This window comes from Myotis yumanensis, unplaced genomic scaffold, assembly GCF_028538775.1.
Source record: "Myotis yumanensis isolate MYYU_CA2020_CCGP unplaced genomic scaffold, mMyoYum1.0.hap1 SCAF_15, whole genome shotgun sequence".
NCBI lineage: Eukaryota > Metazoa > Chordata > Mammalia > Chiroptera > Vespertilionidae > Myotis > Myotis yumanensis.
Window position 1 is genome coordinate 25214043 of NW_027223766.1, and position 20687 is coordinate 25234729.

At 42.2% G+C, this 20687-nt stretch overlaps 1 protein-coding gene and 1 pseudogene across 1 annotated transcript in view; both read left to right on the forward strand.

The window, feature by feature from the left end:
- Positions 1-2706: 2706 nt before the first annotated feature.
- Positions 2707-3346, forward strand: LOC138993492 (ferritin, heavy subunit-like; annotated as a pseudogene).
- Positions 3347-8394: 5048 nt separating this feature from the next.
- The window catches only part of BPNT2 (3'(2'), 5'-bisphosphate nucleotidase 2), a 28064-nt gene continuing 15771 nt past the window's right edge, over positions 8395-20687 (forward strand). The window contains exons 1-2 of the mRNA XM_070392774.1: positions 8395-9010; positions 20371-20533. Coding sequence (XP_070248875.1) covers positions 8624-9010; positions 20371-20533 — 550 coding nt within the window. The 5' untranslated portion in view covers positions 8395-8623. The remainder of the gene's footprint in view (positions 9011-20370; positions 20534-20687) is intronic.

Genomic DNA, 20687 nt, shown 5'->3' on the forward strand with positions numbered 1-20687 from the left:
GGAGCTGAAAGCCCAGGCCAGTGCTCTTGCTGCCTTCCTAAGGAGGGTTATGTTGCCCGTATCTAAGCATGAGGTGAGAATTATTCAGAACAGGAAATGATGTTCACCTAGCAGGTGTTTGTAGCTTTGTCATTGGGTATAAGGATGTTAAGATGATACTTGAGGGACTCTAATAGACGGGGCAATGGAAAACAACACCAGACTATTCTTCAAGTAGCTATGGCTTTTACCATGTGTATGGAATTCAAATGAAAGTAACCCTGCTACCCTGGCTGAAATGACTCGACCAGAGCCAAAGACACCCACATAATGTATGTGAGAACGACAGCATGACACAACTAACTTGGGGTGAAGCACTGCCAATACAAGTGACCCAACCAGAGCTCCTCGTGGTGGTGTGAACATGAGGCACGGAAGAAAAAGTGGGTCACGGGAGCTGCTTTGTACTCTACATGACTATGAGTCATTCTCAAAGTGCATTACGATCTGCTGGACATTACAATTGCAGAAACACTGAGGCACAGAATGACTCTAAGATGTGGAGTATGTTTCTGGGGTTTCTCACTCCTGCAGCTATTCTTAAATAAACCCTTTTCACCTAGAGAAATCTGTGTGTGTTTTCTCTTTTCTAACTATGAAAACCTCAAGGACAGGCAGGAGGCTCTCGGACTGAATGATGCTCATGGATAGACAGATGAGTATGAGACTTCGCTCTGCTAAGAGAATCGTGCCTCTGAAAGACCTTGTTGCATAATACAGAATCAGTAAGTTGATACTGCAAAACATATATTTTCTATTTGCTTTGCAACTAAGATGAAGAAATAAATTGGAAAAGTTGACTTTATGACTTAATTGATGATATGGGAATTGACGATATGGGGTCTGAGATTTCACCCTACTTGTAGCTAACACGGATGCTGGCAGAAGACACCAGACTCCCTGGCTCAGAGACAAAGCAGTTGTGGCATTCAGGAAGTCGGCATTTGCACTTGATTCTCAAGCCCCACTTCACACAGGCTGACACTAAAAATGTTGAGATTCCTACACACACAATGGGTTGCATTACAGAAGAGAAACCTTGAGCAAAGGGACCTCGAATCTTTTATAACTGGCAGTAAGCCTGACTGACATACAGGAAACTAATGTGTCCCTTGCTCTGGAGAGAGATACCATCTTTGTCGCTCAAGGATGTTTGTATAGCAAACATCCTTGAAAAGGGAGTCAGTGCCTCTATTGGAAAGACAAGCAGAAAAGGACTCACAGAGAACTCTCTCTCAAATGACCCATTAATAGAATAATGAAATCAATCTAGAGGGTTTAAAACATAAAAGAATATTCCGTGTAATAAGGGTAAGCATTGTGTAGTGAAACTTTTCTTATAGCTACATATAAAATCTTTAAAAAAATTTTTATTGGCAAACATTTGAGACACATTGGCTAAGATATTACTAAATATATTGAGTTCTTACATTCTGGGTGACATGACTTGCCTTACATAATACCCAAATCTGTGCAATAGCAATGTATGTTATGTTGGGGTTCTTCCATAGCATATAGTTAACCCTTGAACAATGTGGGAGTTATGGGTGCAGACCCTCCAAGCAGCCAAAAATCCACTTTGACTCTCCAAAAACTTTACTAATAGCCTACTGTTGACTGGAAGACTTACTGATAACATAAAACAATCTATTAACACTTATTTTGTATGTTATATGTATATAATAGAGTACTCTTATAATAGAGTAAGTTAGAGAAAAGAAAATGTTATTAAGAATATCATAAGGTCTGGCTGCCAGTTTTTTAAAAAAATTGTCACAACCCTCCCCCCCCAGTTTCCAATATATGTGCTGAAAAAAATGTATGTATAAATGGACCTGCACAGTTCAAACCTGTGTTGTTCAAGGGTCAACTATAAATTATGAACATAATTCCATAGACTATCATCTACTCATGATTGATAAACCCATTCAAATGCTATTCTTGGTAGATGAGAAAATTTTAGATACTGCACTGTATTTTTTAACTAAATGGAGTTTTAAGAATATGATTTTTACCTTAGGTTTCAGGTAGACAGTGTGCAAAATATGTAATATGAATTCACATGACTGAGAGAATAAAATGTGGAAAATTTTACATTACTAAGTGAATTGATGCTTTGTCAAGCATTGTATTTAATGAAAAGCACACACAAAAATGAACAAATATTTGACATCTTCACAGCTCCAAAGCAAATATTTATTTCTGATGACTTACATGTTTGTGAAACAAATGTTCTGAACAGACAAAATGAATGTTTGGTCTTTAATGTACCTTTAAATTCAATATTTTAAAAAATCCTTTACACAATAGACAAAATTTTATTAAAACTAGTTTGAAAAGTCCAGTTTAATAAATATTTACCGAGCTTGTACATGAAAAGGATCTGAGTTATGTCAGAGGATCGAAAGACATGTAAAATACCTACCTGACTGCATATTGTTCATGTAGTTTAGAGTGATTATAATTTCAAAGGGTAAAAGAATATACGTAGTTTTCTATTGCATGTGCCTACAACATTGCCTCTATTTAGTAAGTATCGCTATTATTGTTTCATAGATCAGGGCCACAGTAGAAGGTTCTAATGCTAACATAATCATTTTATATTAATTGAAAAAGTTACCTACTTAGTTGAGTATTTCTAAATCCTGGTGGAAAACAATTTTAAGAATGGATGTTTATGCCTGGTTTCCTCTAAAGCTGAGATCCCAGGTCTAGAACCTCCTCTCTGAAGAGTGTGGGGTTGCTATTATTCACGTAACATCTTATGAGCTGCCCATCAGTGATGCTTATTTATCTATGCCTGTTAATTACAATGAAGACATGGGAGCACCTCTTTCTGCTGCATTCTTCTAAGACCAAGCTCAGGTGAAGAGGCAACATACAAAGCAATTCCCAAGATATCTAAGAAAACCTGGGGTAAAATCTGCCTTCCAGTGACTAAGCAGCCTGAAATAGATAAGTGGGGAGCTGGCCTACTGCTCTGGAGTCTGCTCTGGAGTTGGAGAACAAGTTAACTGAGCTCCTGTTAGACCTGACCACCGTGGCTTCTGCCAATGATGAAACTGCTCTTTTTCGCTTCATGGGAAAGTACTTGGATAAACACTGGAGGAACGCAGGCTATCTGGAACACCAGCTTAGATATCATAAAGGATTAGAAAAGCTGGCCCAACACCAGCTTAGATATCATAAAGGATTAGAAAAGCTGGCCCAGCAGGAAGACCCATTTAAAAGGCCTCGTGAAGGCAACAAAGCAAGTCTTTCCATTGTAGTAGATCCCAAAATCAGCTCTTTAATCTTCTCCATTTGACAGAAAACTGCTTTCCTTCATTATTGTGTGTATAAATAAATCTGGTTGTGCATTATAAAAAATAAGAACGGATGTAGATCATGCATTAGAAATAGGCCATCCACAATCTTAATATATGAAAGCCACTGTCCCAGAATTGCTTATGCTGTCAAAAGATACAACTTTAATGACAGAACCAAGCACAGTATCACTGGTTTATATATAAAAAAAAGAATTATCATTTTTATAGGATTGAACATTTAAGGAAAGTCTACAAATAACACTCTTCTTGGAAGCTTAGTATTTAAACATGAAAAAAATGTCATCAGTTTATTGTTTTGTCTTGCTTTCTCAGAACGGTAGCAAACGCATTTTTACCTAGGGTCCAACTATCCTGAACCTCTAATTAATTATATTGTCCCCCTAAAAAGCACTTTAAAAAAAAGAAAAATACAAGGAAACTAACTGGTAGATTTCTCTTTCTCTCACCACACACACACACACACACACACACACACACACACCGTTTCTCCAAGGTAAATTTTGAGGTCAGGAGTCATTTAGACAAACCAAAATATCCTCATCATTTATGATGTTAATAATGTTTCACTAATAAGTATTATTTACTTCACATATAATGGAGAGCTTGAGGACAGATGGTATTTATAGAAAGGTCTCAAAATCCAGGCATTTAGGAGAGGTCCTTTGTTGGATATAATCAGGACTGGAGTGGGTCAGTTAATTGAGAAAGCACAACTAATGTGGGAAATTATAAAAAACAACAACTAGACATCTTAAACACTTAAAAGTTGTCCATACATTATCACTTGCTTATCTTTTAATATAAGATATAGACTTTTCTTTGTGTATATTCACTACTTGCAGTTCTTTTTCCCCCCTCATAAACACTATTGTCTATTTCCAGAACATTTCATCAGCTGGCAAAGAAGCTCTGGGCCCATTAGCAATCACTCCCCATTCCCTCCATCCACCAGCCTCTTGCAGGCACTAATCTACTTTCTGTATCTGTGGATTTACCTATTCTGGATGTTTAATATAAATGGAACTAGAGGCCCGGTGCATGAAATTTGTGCACTGGTGGGGGGTGAGGGTCCCTCAGCCTGGCCTGTGCCCTCTCGCAGTCTTGGAGCCCTCGGGGGATGTCTGACTGACAGTTTAGGTGGGGGGCCTAAGCTGTCAGTCAGACATCCTTAGCGCACTGCAGAGGTGGGCGAGGCTCCCGCCACATCCTCTGCCCTCACCAGCTGTGAGCCCAGCTCAGGGCTTCTGGCTGAGCGGCACTCTCCCTGTGGGAGCACACTGACCACCAGGGGGCAGCTCCTGCATTGAGTGTCTGCCCCCTGGTGGTCAGTGCGCATCATAGGGAGCCTTTGTTCCGCTGTTCGGTCGATTTGTGTATTAGCCTTTTATTATATAGGATTATATAACCTGTGACTTAAAAAATGTTTATTCCCATTCACCACCACCCTTGACAAACATCAGCTTGTTCTCTATATCAGCGGATCTGTATCTGTTTTATTCATTTATTTTGTTTTTCTAGCTTCTACTTATACTAGTAAGTGAGAACATATGGTATTTGTCCTTCTCTGTCTCACTTATTTAACTTAGCATAATGACCTCAAGGTCCATACATGTTGTCACAAATAGCAAGATTTCAATCTTTTTTATGGCTGAGTAATATCCTGTTGTGTGTATACCACATCTTATCTTTTATCCGTGCACTTATTTCAACCTTATGAGTAATGCATCATCTAGGATGATCACCTTAGGTGCTTATAAATTAAGCAATCTACTTTCAGCATCTGTTTAAACTTTTGATTCTTTTCTTCACAATCAACTACAGTTTTTGCTCCAAATCTAATTTAATGGCAATTTTTGTTTTTAAGCAACTCACCTATATCAAGTCATCCAAAGCTTTCAGCTTTATATTTATATTAACATTTGCTTGTTTTACATAATATTTAATTTATATGTATTTATAATAATAGCCACGATGTCAAAATGGGATTGAAAAACTAACTCAAGAAGTATATAAAGTTCTACTAGTGGGAGTGAAAGGGGGCAGGTGCCCCAAGAGCACTTAACCTTACTAGGTGTGACCACACAGGTGGTGGGGAGCAGTATTTAGCAAGCCGGTTAATTGGAAGGTGATTAAAGAAGTTCCTACTATAGCCCTGGTCAGTGTTTCTCAGTTGTTGGAGCATCGACCCTTGCACCAAAGGGTAGCAGGTTTGATTACTGGCCAAGGGCACATACCTGGGTTGTTGGTTTGATCCCTGGCCTCAGTCCAGGCGGTTCAGGAGACAACACATAGTCAGTCTCTCTCTCTCTCTCTCTCTCTCTCTCTCTCCTCACCTTCCTCACTTCCACTGTCTCTAAAAAAAATCAATGGGAAAAAACATCCTCAGGTGAGATTAACAACAAGTTTCTACTGTATGTCAATTTTTGTTGCTATTAGTATTTACACAGAAGAAATATTAGGTAGTCCACATCTTCCTCAACAACCAGAGAAAAGGTTATTTTTGGAAGACCAGTTTGCCTCAATGCACAAACCACAAATTAGCGAATTATTCTACATTTACTTTCATATAATTTTCATTCCTATAAACACATTTTTAAAGGTTCTAACAACTTGTTACTGGAAATGCAAGTTTCCTTCAAATTCTTATGAAGGTTTTAAGACAGCATTACTGTCCCCCATGTAATTAATTAATATTTTCCTTTTTGGCATGAAGTTGCTAACGATTACATGTTATCTTTCATCAGTTGTCACCTCTTGAAACTCTGACCTTTAAACTCGCTCTCATTCTTTTCACATGCCTTGACATCTTCTCCCTCAATTCTTAAATCCCGTTCTCATAGCAAAAACGCTCCAGTGCTCTTAGTATCTCTCTAGTTGTCTCACTGATGCTTCGCACAGTGTCACGGTGACCACGACTTGATACTCCTTTCCAATATCCTTGGAAAACAATGTTCAGTTTATTTTTACAAACCTCAACCAGGTTTCCAATGATGCTTTGAATATTTTCATAACTACTTACCCAACTCATACGTTTTGTCGAGCTCATAGTGCAGTTTCAGGGCGTTCTGTTGAATTGACACCTTACATATTTTATGCCTTAATCTTTATATTTATCCTTGGATTTGGTGACCTTCACTTTCAGATTTCTACTGAGAGGAGCTTTGTCTAATTTTGGAGATGCTCCCAAAAGCTAACAAGGACAGTGCCAGTTCCTTTGTCTGGTGCTGCCAACACTCCAGGAACTGTTCTTTCATCGATTTGTATTTGTACTTGATTTTGTGCTGTGATTATTTTTAAGCTTGTTACAGATTGCTGGCAGGGAAACCAAGCGATCAATAGTCTTTGTTTATTGTATCTGTATATCCGTATGCAAATTATACAGATGCCCTGAACTCCAAGTGGTAAAGGTCAGGCTGTCTCTAATGACTTGCCTAGCAATGGATGTTCGGAATCCAAACTTGCAGTTTCTAAGTTCCTTAATATTAAAGCCCACTTAAAACCAATGACTTTTGGCTTTGAACAGTAAAATAGGCTGCATTTTCAGTTCATTTTATGTAAATATTCTAACATTTAAGAATGATACTGCACATCTTAATATTCACTTTTGAGATGGATGGTAAACTTATAAATACAATTATAACACTAATTAAAATGTAAATATCCACTATTCTTGCTAAGATCAGCAGCATAGTAGAAGGCAGTTATTTCTATTAAATGCTTCTATAAGTACATTTGGAGGGCTTATGTTGACTCAAAGATTGTATATTCTATCTTGACTGACCATCCTGGGACGAACTTTATATCAAGCGGACTTGCTCAGGCAATTTCTCTGCCCCCTCAACCTCTGGGAGGAAAGTATAAATACATGTCCTTGAAAGTGAGAGAAGGATGAAGTATTTTTTCATTATGAAAGCCCGGGAACAAAGTATGTTTTTCAGCTACATATAGCAGCCATTTTCAACCAGTGTGCTGCAGGAGGCACACTGGCGTGTCACAAGAATTTCTAAAAGATTTCTAAACTATTTAGTCAGGGGCACTAACCTCTTTTCCCTTAGATTGTCAAACAAACAAACAAACAAACAAACAAAAATGACAACAGCTAACACAACGCTGTCCGGTGTGAATGAATCTAAATTTTATCTTTTTTTTTTTCAGATCTGCAAAAAAATGTATATTTTGGTGTGCTGCAGAATTTTAGTGATTAGTTTATGTGTGCCATGAGATGAAAAAGGTTGAAAATCACTGGCACAGAGGATGGTTTATACTATCAGGTAGAGGTAAGGCATGATGTCTATATAGACCGATATAAACGCATAAGCATTTATTTTTTTATTTTTATTTATTTTTATTTTTTTTATTTTTATTTTTTTTTATTTTTTATTTTTCGCTAAAAGTATTACAAAGGGTATTACATAAGTGTCCTTTTTTCCCCCCCGCCCTTAACAAGCCCCTGCCCTCCCTTACCCCCCAGTGTCTTATGTCCATTAGTTATGGTTATATGGATGCATACAAGTCCTTCGGTTGATCTCTTACTCCCCTCCCTCCAGTCCCCCAACCCTCCCTGGTCTTCCCACTGCATAAGCATTTAGATGACAAGAGATGCTAACAGATAAAGAGTCAAGTAAAATGCCCCCTGTCACCGCTCACCTATTGCTATGCCTGCAAGAGTGCAGGGAGCAGATTAAAAAACACAAGCGCCGATGAAAAAACCCTGCAGATCTCTCTTAAAATGACTTATTTTCCTGTGTTCCTTTAGTTCAGCCATACACTGGCGTTCAAGGGGAGATTAAATGTTCACAGGGCAGTCAGTAGCCTTCCTTGCCTGGAAGGTAGCTTCCCATACCCAGGAGCGATTTGCAAACCCAAATCCTGCGCCCTCCCAAAGAAAGGAGGCAGCCAGTGCAACACCCCCCGGAGCAGAAGCACGTAGCCAGCCGGCCCGCCCCGCCCCTTACTCTCGCCCCGCCCCTTGGCGTAACCCGGATACACACCCACGCTACCCTTTCACCTCCCGGCAGTTGGCGAACGTGGATGTGAGACCCGGCTGCACCGTCCTGGCGAGTGGGGCGCGCGGGACGGCGAAGGGGCGCTCCGCGGCGCGGCTCAGCCTCTCCCGGGAAGGAGCGATGGGGCGCGCGGGCGCCGGGGAGCGGGCGCCGGTGTAGAGCGCGCGGTGCCCGGCCCGGGAGGGAGCGCGGCGGCTGCGCGGGGAGGCCGGTGAAGGCCGCCGCCCGGAGCGCCCGGCCTCCGGCGCCATGGCCCCCATGGGCATCCGCCTGTCCCCCCTGGGGGTGGCCGTGTTCTGCTTGCTGGGGCTCGGCGTGCTCTACCACCTCTACTCGGGCTTCCTGGCCGGCCGCTTCAGCCTCTTCGGCCTGGGCGGCGAGCCCGCGGGCGGCCCGGCGGGGCCCGTGGCCGCGGCCGACGGCGGCACCGTGGACCTGCGCGAGATGCTGGCCGTGTCGGTGCTGGCCGCCGTCCGCGGGGGCGACGAGGTGCGGCGCGTTCGCGAAAGCAACGTCCTGCACGAGAAGTCCAAGGGGAAGACGCGCGAGGGGGCCGACGACAAGATGACCAGCGGGGACGTGCTGTCCAACCGCAAGATGTTCTACCTGCTCAAGACCGCCTTCCCCAACGTGCAGGTGGGTGGGTGCCGCGAGCGCCGGGCGCGGGGGGCGCGGCGGGCCGGGAGCGTGGGAGCCCGGGAGCCCGGGAGCCCGGGAACGGGCCCCAGCACGTAGGCTCCTCCTCCCCCAGCCCCAGGTCGGGGGGCTCTCGCTCCCGTTGCACAGATGGGGATGGAGATGGAGACCCTGGACTGGAGATGCTTCAAGGTCACACAGTTCCTGGAAGAGCCGGGGGGATGGCAGGCCGTCTAAGGCCCAGGCCGTCTGGCCCCTTCCCGAGTGCGTGTGCGTGGTCGGCATTGTGCCTGGGATCCGGAGCTTTCACATCAAAGGGCTGAGCTTCCCTTCACGGCCTGCCTCGGGCTCCTCTGTGGAATGAAAGGGCTTGCACTAGAACCCCCACGGGCCTCCAGCCACCCCTGATTTCCTTGCTGGAAAGACGGTGACTCGATTAACACACGTTTTCTGGCCGACCTACCAGGCATCAACGGAAGGTCAGCAACCGTGGAGGAGGTGCCATGGCGCGCGGCCCTGGTGGGATGGCTACTTGGTCGTAGTGTCATCAGGATCCTCTGAATGGCACATATTCTGAGGGCCCTTGAAGGAACTTCTTGGCAGTATATTTCTCAGCAACTTCATTTCAACTGTCTATTCCCTTATTTACGCCAGAAAATAAGAATTGAAGAGCATTTGCTTTTTTGGGGGGTAGATTCCTAGTAAGGAATCTTTCTGGGAAGGCATTGCTGTATTAGGGAAATTCAGACATTTTTGGCTACTGGGAAGAAAAATTGTTTCCGGTGGAATGTAGTTAATTAGATCAACAATGAAATCTAACCCGGCGCTTCTTTGGGAGAGTTAGGAAAGTGCTGTCACTGTAGAATTACATAGCATGTGTGACCCTCGTTCTAGTCTGTCTTATTATTTCTGCGCTTTTCTTTCTTCCTCTTTCTGTCTTTTTTTCCTTTTCTTATTTATTTATTTATTTATTTTTTTGCAGCAAGTAACATTGGCTTTCATCATGAGCTGCTCAATACCAGATGTAATTCACACAGGAATTCTCAAACACAACGCACAACATTTTCAACTTTTCTTTGGCCCTGCCCTGCTTTATCACAGTTTATACTTGCCTGTGTTTGCATCTCTCTGGTTCCCTAGAGTTGGTAGAAGAAAGAGGAGTTTCAGAGAAGTTGACATAGTTGTAACAGTAGCAATAGTAACAATTTATTGAGTATATTCTAGGTGCCCAGATACTGGCTACACAGGACTTCATTTGATCCTCACAGCGACTTCAGAAGTAAATTTTATTTATGCCCACTTTACAGATGGGAAATCTGAAGCTCATGGCACTTTACTGCATAGTTTATATCATCAATCTAACTTCATTTTAGCTAGAGCTTTAGGAGGCTACTTAGAACAACTTACAGTGTGGTTTCTAGGGAAACAAAACTGTACAAGCTTAAAAGCAATAATAGTGAAATATGGTAAGCAGAGTTGAATTTTTTTAAGGTAAAGATAAAAATATTCTTAAATATTGAAAACATAAATCTGTTTGTGCATGTGTGTTCACATGCCAACTCCACCCCACTCCACTTCTGCCAAAGCTTTTGTCTTGGGTAACTTCCACAGGATTCTGAGTTTGCTTTCTCACTTATTAGCAAACACTAAGGGAACAGCTGCCAAGGATAGAGAGCTGCCTTTTATTAAACACTGAAGCTAAACTTTCGGAATTGTAGATGTTGAAGTCTCCTTGTCTTCTTGGGATTGTTTGAATGTTTGCATGTAGTCTTTGGTGTTCATTTTGGGTGGTGATTGGTGGAATAGAGGAGGTTATGTTCATTTCCAGTGGTTCTCAACCTTCTGGCCCTTTAAATACAGTTCCTCATGTTGTGACCCAACCATAAAATTATTTTCGTTGCTACTTCATAACTGTAATGTTGCTACTGTTATGAATCGTAATGTAAATATCTGATATGACCCTTGTGAAAGGGTCGTTTGACAGCCAAAGGGGTCTCGACCCACAGGTTGAGAACCGCTGATTATACAATGCCAAAATAGGATAGTGTCATGTTGAGCTATCTCCTTTTGTCACTATGTTGTTAGACTAGAGGCCAAATGTTGTAGCCAACTAAATAGGGACTCAGCCATAGATTCTTTTCTTTCTTCACTTCCTTCTCCCAACACGCAGAAGTACAGTCTTAAATGTCTGGTTGTTTTTGAAGCCTCACCTGCAATATTTTGGTAAGGAACTTAAATCAAATCCCGCTCAGTTTATTATGGAAAATCAATATCAAGAAGCCACAGATACTCTTTTCTTTTATACTGGTGCCTGTGCAAATGGAAAGAGGTCTCTTTTTTTCTCCCACGACTTTCCTAGAGTAAGATGCTTGAGCTTTCCAATATATTTTAAACATCTATGCTTTGTTCTCATACCTTTTCTAAAATCACTTTATTGATTTCGGAAAGGGAGAGAGAGAGATAGAAACATCAATGATGAGAGAAAATCACTGATTGGCTGCGTTCTGCACGCCCCCCACCCCCCACTGGGGTTGAGCCCACAACCTTGGCATGTGCTCTAGACCAGAATCAAATCTGTGACCCTTCAGTCCACCAGCCAACTGCTTTAGTCACTGAGGCAAACTGGCTAGGGTGAGCTTTCCTAATAAAGTTCACCCCTCAGAAAAACAATATAGCATGTCACTCTAGAGCAAGCATGTCAAACTCACAGCCCGTGGGCCCGTGCCTCGTTTTTTTGGCCCATGTTAGCCTTTTGAGTTTGACATGCTTGCTCTAGAGCAGCCATGGGCAAACTACGGCCCACGGGCCGGATCCGGCCTGTTTGAAATGGATAAAACTAAAAAAAAAAAAGACCGTACCCTTTTATGTAATGATGTTTACTTTGAATTTATATTAGTTCACACAAACACTCCATCCATGCTTTTGTTCCGGCCCTCCGGTCCAGTTTAAGAACCCATTGTGGCCCTCGAGTCAAAAAGTTTGCCCACCCCTTGGGATAGAGCAACAATTTTCAACCTTTTTCATCTCATGACACACGTAAACTAATTACTAAAATTATGCAGCACACCAAAATGTATATTTTTTGCAGATCTAACAAAAAAATAGGTATAATTTTGATTCATTCACACTGGACAGCTATCGTTGTGCTGGCTGTTGTCTTTTTTTATTTGACAGCCTAAGTCAGTGGTCGGCAAACTGTGGCTCGCGAGCCACATGCGGCTCTTTGGCCCCTTGAGTGTGGCCACGAAGTTTCAATCATATTGTACGTGCGCGCCCGCACGTGGTATTTTGTGCAAGAGCCACACTCAAGGGGCCGCATTTGCCGATCACTGGCCTAAGGGAAAGGGAAAAGAAGTCAGTGCCCCTGACTAAAGAGGTATTCCATGTTTTAAAAATTCTTGTGGCACACCAGTGTGCCTCCTGCAGCACACCAACTGAAAATCGTTGCTCTGGAGCAATAACTAAACTGGGGACAATTTTGCCTCTGGGGGACATTTGGCAGTGCCTGGAGATTTTTGGTTCTCACAACTGGAGGTAGAATGCTATTGACATCCTGTAGGTAAAGGGTAAACAGCCCACACTGCATAGAAAACACCCCCATAACAAGGAATTACCTGGCCTAATTTTTCAACTTGTGCCCACTTTGAGAAGCCCTGCTCAAGTTTGTCCTAAGAAAACTAAAGTTTGGCCTAGGATCCCTGGGTTTCTTTTTATATTTAACTTTTTTTCATGTTAGTGATCTTTGTTGAGCTCTCAGGGCAGCAGTTCTCTTCTTAAACACATTGGCAGTGCTTGGTTTCACTGTGTGAAAATAATAAATGCATCATTGGTATGACACAGCGTCTTATATCCTTGTGTATAATGATGAAAATGAAGGCTGAAGATTGCTGGAGTGGATTTGCAGAGAAACAGAACAGACAAATTTAGATTTATTTTTATGATTTAAAGTAAAGGAAATTCTTTTTAAAAAAATATATTTTGTATTGATTTCATAAAGGAAGGAAGATGGAGAGAGAGAGATAAATAGAAACATCAGTGATGGGAGAGAATCATTGATCGGCTGCCTCCCTCATGCCCCACACTGGGGATCGAGTTCGCAACCCGGGTATGTGCCCTGTCTGGGAATTGAACCGTGACCTTCTGGTTCCTTGGTCGACACTCAACCACTGAGCCACTCTGGCTGAGCTAAAGGGAATTCTTTATTTGAGGGGCTCCCGTCCTCATCTCGACTTGTTCAGAGTTTTGACAATGATTTGTTTTAAGATAAAGCATGATATTCCAGGCTGGTAGGAGCAGCTTGTATCTATGCCTTCCTGACCTCTAGAGTAGTAGTTAAATTCTTTCAACAGGAGTACCCACTAGAAAAGTTGAGAAGTTCTAGTATAGTGCAAAGAACACTTGCCTTTGACATCTTGTCCAGTCTCCAGCCTAGGCCAATTATTAAACTTGTCTTACAGTTTCCTCTCTTTTTTAAGGTAACTAGTAATCTATACTAATAAAAGGGTAATATGCTAATTAGGGCAGACATCTTCCAGACATCCATCTGGACAAAGCCACAGTGGCTGCGAGGCCCGGGGCTCACAACAGCCGTAGGCTCAGGCAGCCGTGAGCTCCGGTGGCTGCGAGGCCCAGGGCTCAAGCAGCCATGAGCCCTGGCAGCTGCAAGGCCCGGGACTCAGGCCTTGCAGCTGGCAGTGGCAGCAGCAGCAGGGTGATGGGGGTGGCGCCTTCCCCTGATCAGCCTAGTTGCCTCCCGCAGAGGGAGGCCAGACTGTGGTTAGGCCCACTTCCTGTGCTATCAGTAGGACATCCCCTGAGGGCTCCCGAACTGTGAGAGGGGGCAGGCCGGGCTGAGGGACCCCCCCAGTGCACAGATTTTCGTGCACCGGGCCTCTAGTGTGATAATCAGCGCAGCAATAAACATTGCAGACAGAGAAAAAAAAATTCATTGGGATAGGCCCAATAGAGGATTTTACTGTAGTAAAATCAAGTAGCCTGATGAGCCTGTATCAGAAGCACATGGAAGAAAGGTAGGCAGGAGCTGTATCTCAACGAAGTTTGGACCAGATCTTTAATTCAATCCTATAAAAGATTTACCTGACTCTTCTTGAAGTTTACAATGTGCCATACTTTTTTTTGGCTTTTGGCACTTGGAGTGGGTGAGACCAGTCAGGAGACTTTTAAAATAGGCTGTGTGGGAGATGAGGACCAGAACCTGGGCAATGGGAAAGTTATACTTAGCTTGTTTTACTAGATGACATTTATTTAGTCCTCAGTAACTGGCAAGCACTGAATTAAGTTTCTTATTGCCTCTATTTATTTACTTGACAAAAACAAGAGGTGAGTACTATTACCTCCATTTTGCAGATAAATTGAGACTTGGAGAGGCTAAATAATTTGCCAAAGGATATACAGCTAGAAAATAATCTTAGGTTCACAGAGATTCACTTCATGAACTGAGAATCATCTCAGGTCTGTCTGATTCTATAGATAAGGTACTCTAAGAGGTATAACTAAAGTGTACTCTTAAACTACAGTTTTGAATGATTGGAAGGGCTCAGGGTAGATGCTTGAAGAATAGTGGAGGTGGTAGACCACTGAGGAGGCTTTTTCAAGTGAGAGATGATACATTTTGAATTGGAGTTATGATTGTAGAGAAGTTAGATGTGGAAGGATATGAGGCAAATTTTAGCGATGTGTCAAAAATGACTCTTATTTCTGGTTTTGCTGATGGTGAAAGGGAGTCAGGGATGATAAGTACTAGAGGGCAGATTAAGTGTTATCTTAGACTTAAATTAGAGGTGCCTTGTATGTTCAAGGGAACATGTTAAGGAGATAGTTAATACATATGGGTCTGAAGCTCTTGATATTTCTGAATTAGAAATACAAATTTGTGAGTCATAAATGTGATATTGATTAAAACCAGCTGTGGACAGGATTGCTTAATGAAAGAATATTGTGTGAAAGGGAAAGATGAGTCCTACAACCAAGGATAACAAAGACTGAAAATAATCCTACATAATAAAAGCCTAATATGCTAAGTGTCCAGTCGTCTAGTCGTCCGTTCAACCAATCAAAGCTTAATATGCTAATGATATGCTAAGCTCACCAGGGGTCAGACAGTCAACTGGTCGACCAGTCGCTATGAGGTGCACTGATCACTAGGGGCAGACACTCCAAACAGTAGGTTAGCTTGCTGCTGGGGTCCGGCCAATCAGGACTGAGTGAGACAGGCTGGACATGCCCTGGAGCCTTCCTGCGGTCCTTCCCTGGCTGACCAACCTCCTGCATCCCTCCCCAGCCCTGATTGTGCAGGTAGTGGGATCTCTCGGCCTGGTCTGCACCCTCTTGCAATCCGGCACACCTTGGGGGATGTGGGAGAGCCGGGTTTGGCCTGACCCCGCTCAACACAGGAGCTGCCCCCTGGTGGTCAGTGCACTCCCACAGGGGGAGCACTGCTCAGCCAGAAGCCTGGCTCATGGCTGGCTAGTCGAGCGGTGATGGTGGGAGCCTCTCCTGCCTCCACAGCAGTCAGACATCCCCTGAGGGCTCCCGGGTAGTGAGAGGGCGCAAGCCAGGCTGAGGGATCTCCCCAAACTGAGTGCACAAATTTCATGTACTGGACCTCTAGTTATTTAATAATAGTAGCAGCCAACTTTTATTAAATGCTTACTCTGTGTTAAGCACTGTACTATTTTATCTTTTCTATTTCATTAAGTCATACAAAGAACCCTGTAGGGAGATATGTTTGTCATCCATTTTTAGCACTTGGTAACTGCAGCTCAGAAAGATTAGTTGACTAGGCTAGGTAAGTCACATTCCCAATAAATTGAGGAGTTGGAATTCTGATGATAAAACACATCCTATCCTATACAATAAAAGCCTAATATGGAAATCAACCGGACAGCAGAACGACCATTGGAATGACCGGTAGCTATGATGCACACTGACCATCAGGGGGCAGACACTTAAAGCAGGAGCTGTCCCCAGCCCGCAGGCCCCAGGCCAGCCAAGGCGGGTGCCAGTGGGGGCCCCCAATCACCCCGCTGGTCGCCCCGCAGCAGGAGGTGACCAGTGGCGGTGGTGGCAGGGGGGTGGGGCCGGCCTGTGAGTGGGCTGGCATACTCCCTTCCTCCTCTCCTCCCCCCATCACCCTGCAGGTCGCCCCACAGAGGGAGGTGACTGGTGGCGGGGCCGGTGAGCAGGCAGCACCAGGCTGGCCAAGGCGGGTGCCAGTGGGGGCCTCCCTTCCCCCCCATCCCCTCTATCGCCCCGCCAGTTGCCCCACAGATCGGCCAGGTCTAGGGACCCTATCCATGCATGAATTTCGTGCATCGGGCCTCTAGGACTCTTAATAATGGTTCTGAACGTAGGTCAGTGGTGAACTTTGTGAGAGTTTGCTTGATGGCTCCATGGGGAAGGAAGCAAATTGAAGAAGATGGGAGATAGTGAGTAAAGACAAGTCTTCAAGAAATTGTGCTTCTAAGGAACTTGGCTAGGGTGTTATGTGGGACTAAGAGGAGGTTCTGTGAAGTTTTTTGTTGTTGTTGTTGTTGTTGTATGTTGTTTTTATGATGTGTCACTGGAGCCTGTTTAATTATTTATAGGGATATAGTAGAGGACTAGTAGTTTATAGAAAAAGGCTTCTGAAAAGGGAAGAGAGTAAGATAGAGCAGTGTTTATCCATTTAGAAAATAGTTATTGAATTCCTACTGTGTCATAGGTACAGCTTGAGACAATATATTCAAAAATTTATTAATATTTAATGATTTATGTAAATGGTACCTTCTTAAGGTATTAACCAAAAGCCTCTTTAACCCCAAAGTAACTGAATTGTCATGTAAATAGCATTAATTGTGTTTTGGATTCTTGATTTCTTATTCAATTCCCAGTTAAGGGCTAGGATGAGATAGGCAGTAGAGGTGAGGAAGGAAGAGTAGATTGAGTAGAATGGTTGTGGAGAAGAAATGAAACTACATTAATGAAGGACAATGTTGTCAATCAAGAAGTATTTAGCACCTATTAAGGCACTGGTTTATATAAGAAAGTGGAGATGGGACTACAGTAATGAAGGAACTGTGCCTTTGAACACACGGATCTTATGTTCTAGTAGGTCAAGATAGATAGTTAACATGGTAACAAGTAAGTGACTTATGCTGATAAGGGCTTTGAAGAAATAAAAGTAAGAACATGTGGGAAGAGTGATTGGGGGATCATGCTTTGGCCATGGGTAGTTGGGGTAGGCCACTCTGAGGCACTATCATTTGACCTGAGAGCTGAATGATAAGAAGCAGACCATCATGCAGAGATTTGGTGAAAGAGAATATGAGCAAAAGAGTGCAAGTACAAACAAAGGCCTTGAGGCTAAGGGACAAGTAAGTCTGGGATGTAGTAAATAAGAGTGCAAATAGAGAAAGGTTACAGATCATCCAGGCCTTGCCTTGTAGATGATAAGCAGTCTGGATTTTGTCTCTGTGTAATGAGAAATTATTGGAAGGTTTAAGTAGGGGGTAATAAAATCAGTCACGCCGAAACCGGTTTGGCTCAGTGGATAGAGCGTCGGCCTGCGGACTGAAGGGTCCCAGGTTCGATTCCGGTCAAGGGCATGTACCTTGGTTGCGGGCACATCCCCAGTGGGGGGCGTGCAGGAGGCAGCTGATCGATGTTTCTCTCTCATCAATGTTTCTAACTCTCTATCTCTCTCCCTTCCTCTCTGTAAAAAATCAATAAAATATATTTTTTAAAAAATCAGTCTCATTTAGGAAGATGGCAGGTTGCTGGGTTGAGAAGGAAAGCTCCATAAAAGCAGTGATTTTTGTCTCTTTTGTTCATTATTATATCCCAGTACCCAAAACAATTTAGCTTGTGTAGTCATTAAATAGTGGATGAATGAATGAATGAATCCGAGAATACACTGTAGGAGGCAAGAGCAATCAAAGGCTATTCTAGGAATCCAAATATGGGATAGATGGGGGTTTAAACCAGAATTTTTTTAGTATATTATACATGGTTTATTCTGTGGTTTTTGCATGGTGATACAAAATACTGTAGAGTGATGTTTGCGAAATGGCAGGAATTCTCTACTGACATTCCCTCACAGAACATAGGTTTTGGCGGTTACTCATGAACAAGAGTACCTTTCTGGGAGTCTGAGAGTCCAGCAGAAAACTTACAGCACACCCTGAGGCAAAAAAAAGAAAAGAAAACCCACAGCAAGAATAGATGCATTAATGTTTTTGCTAATCTTGGGTACATTTATTTCTAGGTATTTTATTTCTGTTGTTAGTGTAAATGTTAAATACTTTTAATATTTCTTGCTAGTATATAAAAATGCAGTTGATTGATAATGATTCACCTTGTATCTAGCAACTTAATTATTTTCTATAATATTGCCACAATTTTTTTGAATTTTTTCAGTAATCAGATATCAGTTACATATTTTGCTGCTTCTTTTCTTTTTCTTTTTTTCTTTTTTTTTATATATTTTATTGATTTTTTACAGAGAGGAAGGGAGAGAGAGATAGAGAGTTAGAAACATCGATGAGAGAGAAACATCGATCAGCTGCCTCCTGCACATCTCCTACTGGGGAGGTGCCTGCAACCCAGGTACATGCCCTTGTCCGGAATCGAACCCGGGACCTTTCAGTCCGCAGGCCGACGCTCTATCCACTGAGCCAAACCGGTTTCGGCTGCTGCTTCTTTTCTAATCCTTGTTCTCTCCCATGCCCTCACCCTCCTTTAGCTTTCTATAATGGCTAGGACTCTCTGCACATTATTAATAGTGGTTGTGATGGAGGACAACTAACTGTGTCCTTCCTGCAGGGTCCTTCAACATCTGGCTTCCATTACTGTCTGACCTCAGACCTCATCTTTAGCTCCTTTCTTAGCTCACTTGCTCTAGCCGTGCTTGCCTCCTTGCTGTACTCTGAATGTACCAGGCACACGCTCACCTCAGGCTGTTGTATTTTTATTCCATGCGCTGGAGTGTGTGGTAGGCTCACTTCCTTTAGATTTTCACTCTAATACCACCTTTTCAGTGTTGCCTTTCTTAGCTACCTTGTCTTTTAAAAACAAACTAACAACATCATTGCAGCATATTTTACGTATCATATAATTTGCTCATTTCAAATGTCCAATTCAGTAGTTTTTGATGAATAGGCCAAATTGTGCAACCATTGTCATTAATCAGTTTTAGGAAAATTTCATCACCCTAAAAATATCCCTGTGCCCATTTACTGCTACCTGTTCTACTCTCTGCCCCAGGCAACCACTAATCTATCTCCATAGATCTGCCTGTCCTAGACATTTCACATAAATGGAATCATCCAGTATTTAGTTTCTTCTGTCTTATTTTTCATTTAGTATAATGTTTTAGGGTTTCTCCATGCTATGGTATGAATCAGTACCTCATTTCTTTTTATGGCTGAATAATGTTCTATGGTATGGATGTACCATATTTTGCTCATCCATTCATCCGTTGATGGACATTTGGTAGTTTCCATTTTGGGGCCATAATGAATAATCCTAGCCACCCTATCTTAAAGAACAACCCTTTTCTACTCTCCTACTCACACGTCCTGTTTTTCCCTATTTTATTTTCTCTAGCATGCCACATGCCTTATTTATTTATTTTGTATATTGTTTATCTCCTTCAATAGAATGTAAGCTCCACAACGACAGACGTTTGTCTCACATGGATCAACATCATGCATGTCTGGTATATAGTAAGAATCAGTAAACATTTGCTAAACCAACAAAGGAAAAAGTGAGTGGATGAATTGGATGTTTACTATACACTGTATTAAAAATATTTTATGATTTATTTGGCTTGGAGTTTCAAGGATATTACTATTTTTAACCTCTTCGATGGCAATTTAGGCTATATCAGGGTACTTTCCAGAGATTGCTGATAGCTGTGGGCTTTCACCCTGTGACTTTGCTCATACACTGTTAGTGTTATAAACACTGACTCTGTAGTAATGGTCTAGGCATGGCATCACATTCAGCATAAACACATTGATCTACTCTGGAAAGGGAGCTTGTCAGAAAGCACAGTATCCGCTTGTTTCTTTGAGGCTTACTTTATATTTCTCTATATTTGGAGTCTTTGTCTTTCTTTGACAACAAGGTAAGTTTGAATATTGGATTGGAAAGTACTTAAAGACAAAATATTGTTGTAATTTCTCTTACAATATAGTTTCATTTTGTAATGAAATGTCTTGAAATAAAAAAAAAATATTGATTTACCTACTTTAAATTTATGTGATTTTTATCTGAAAGGTTTTTCTCTTTTGTGCTTTCCTAGGTAGTGATTTTTTTCTTACTCTAAAAAATGTTTAACTTATCTCTTTTTGATGCAGATAAATACAGAAGAACATGTGGATGCAACCGATCAGGAGGTTATCTTATGGGATCGTAAAATTCCTGAGGACATCCTGAAGGAAATAGCCACCCCCAAGGAGGTACCAGCAGAAAGTGTTACTGTCTGGATCGACCCACTTGATGCTACACAGGAGTATACGGGTAATTTTAAAATTAAAATTGATCTCAAACTTTAGATTGTTGTTATATATCAGAAAATCAGAATGTGAGCAGGTATTATGTACATGGTAGTAGATATTTTTCCAATCTCAGACAGCTTTTCCATTAGATTTTAAGACAGAGAGCTGGGTTAATG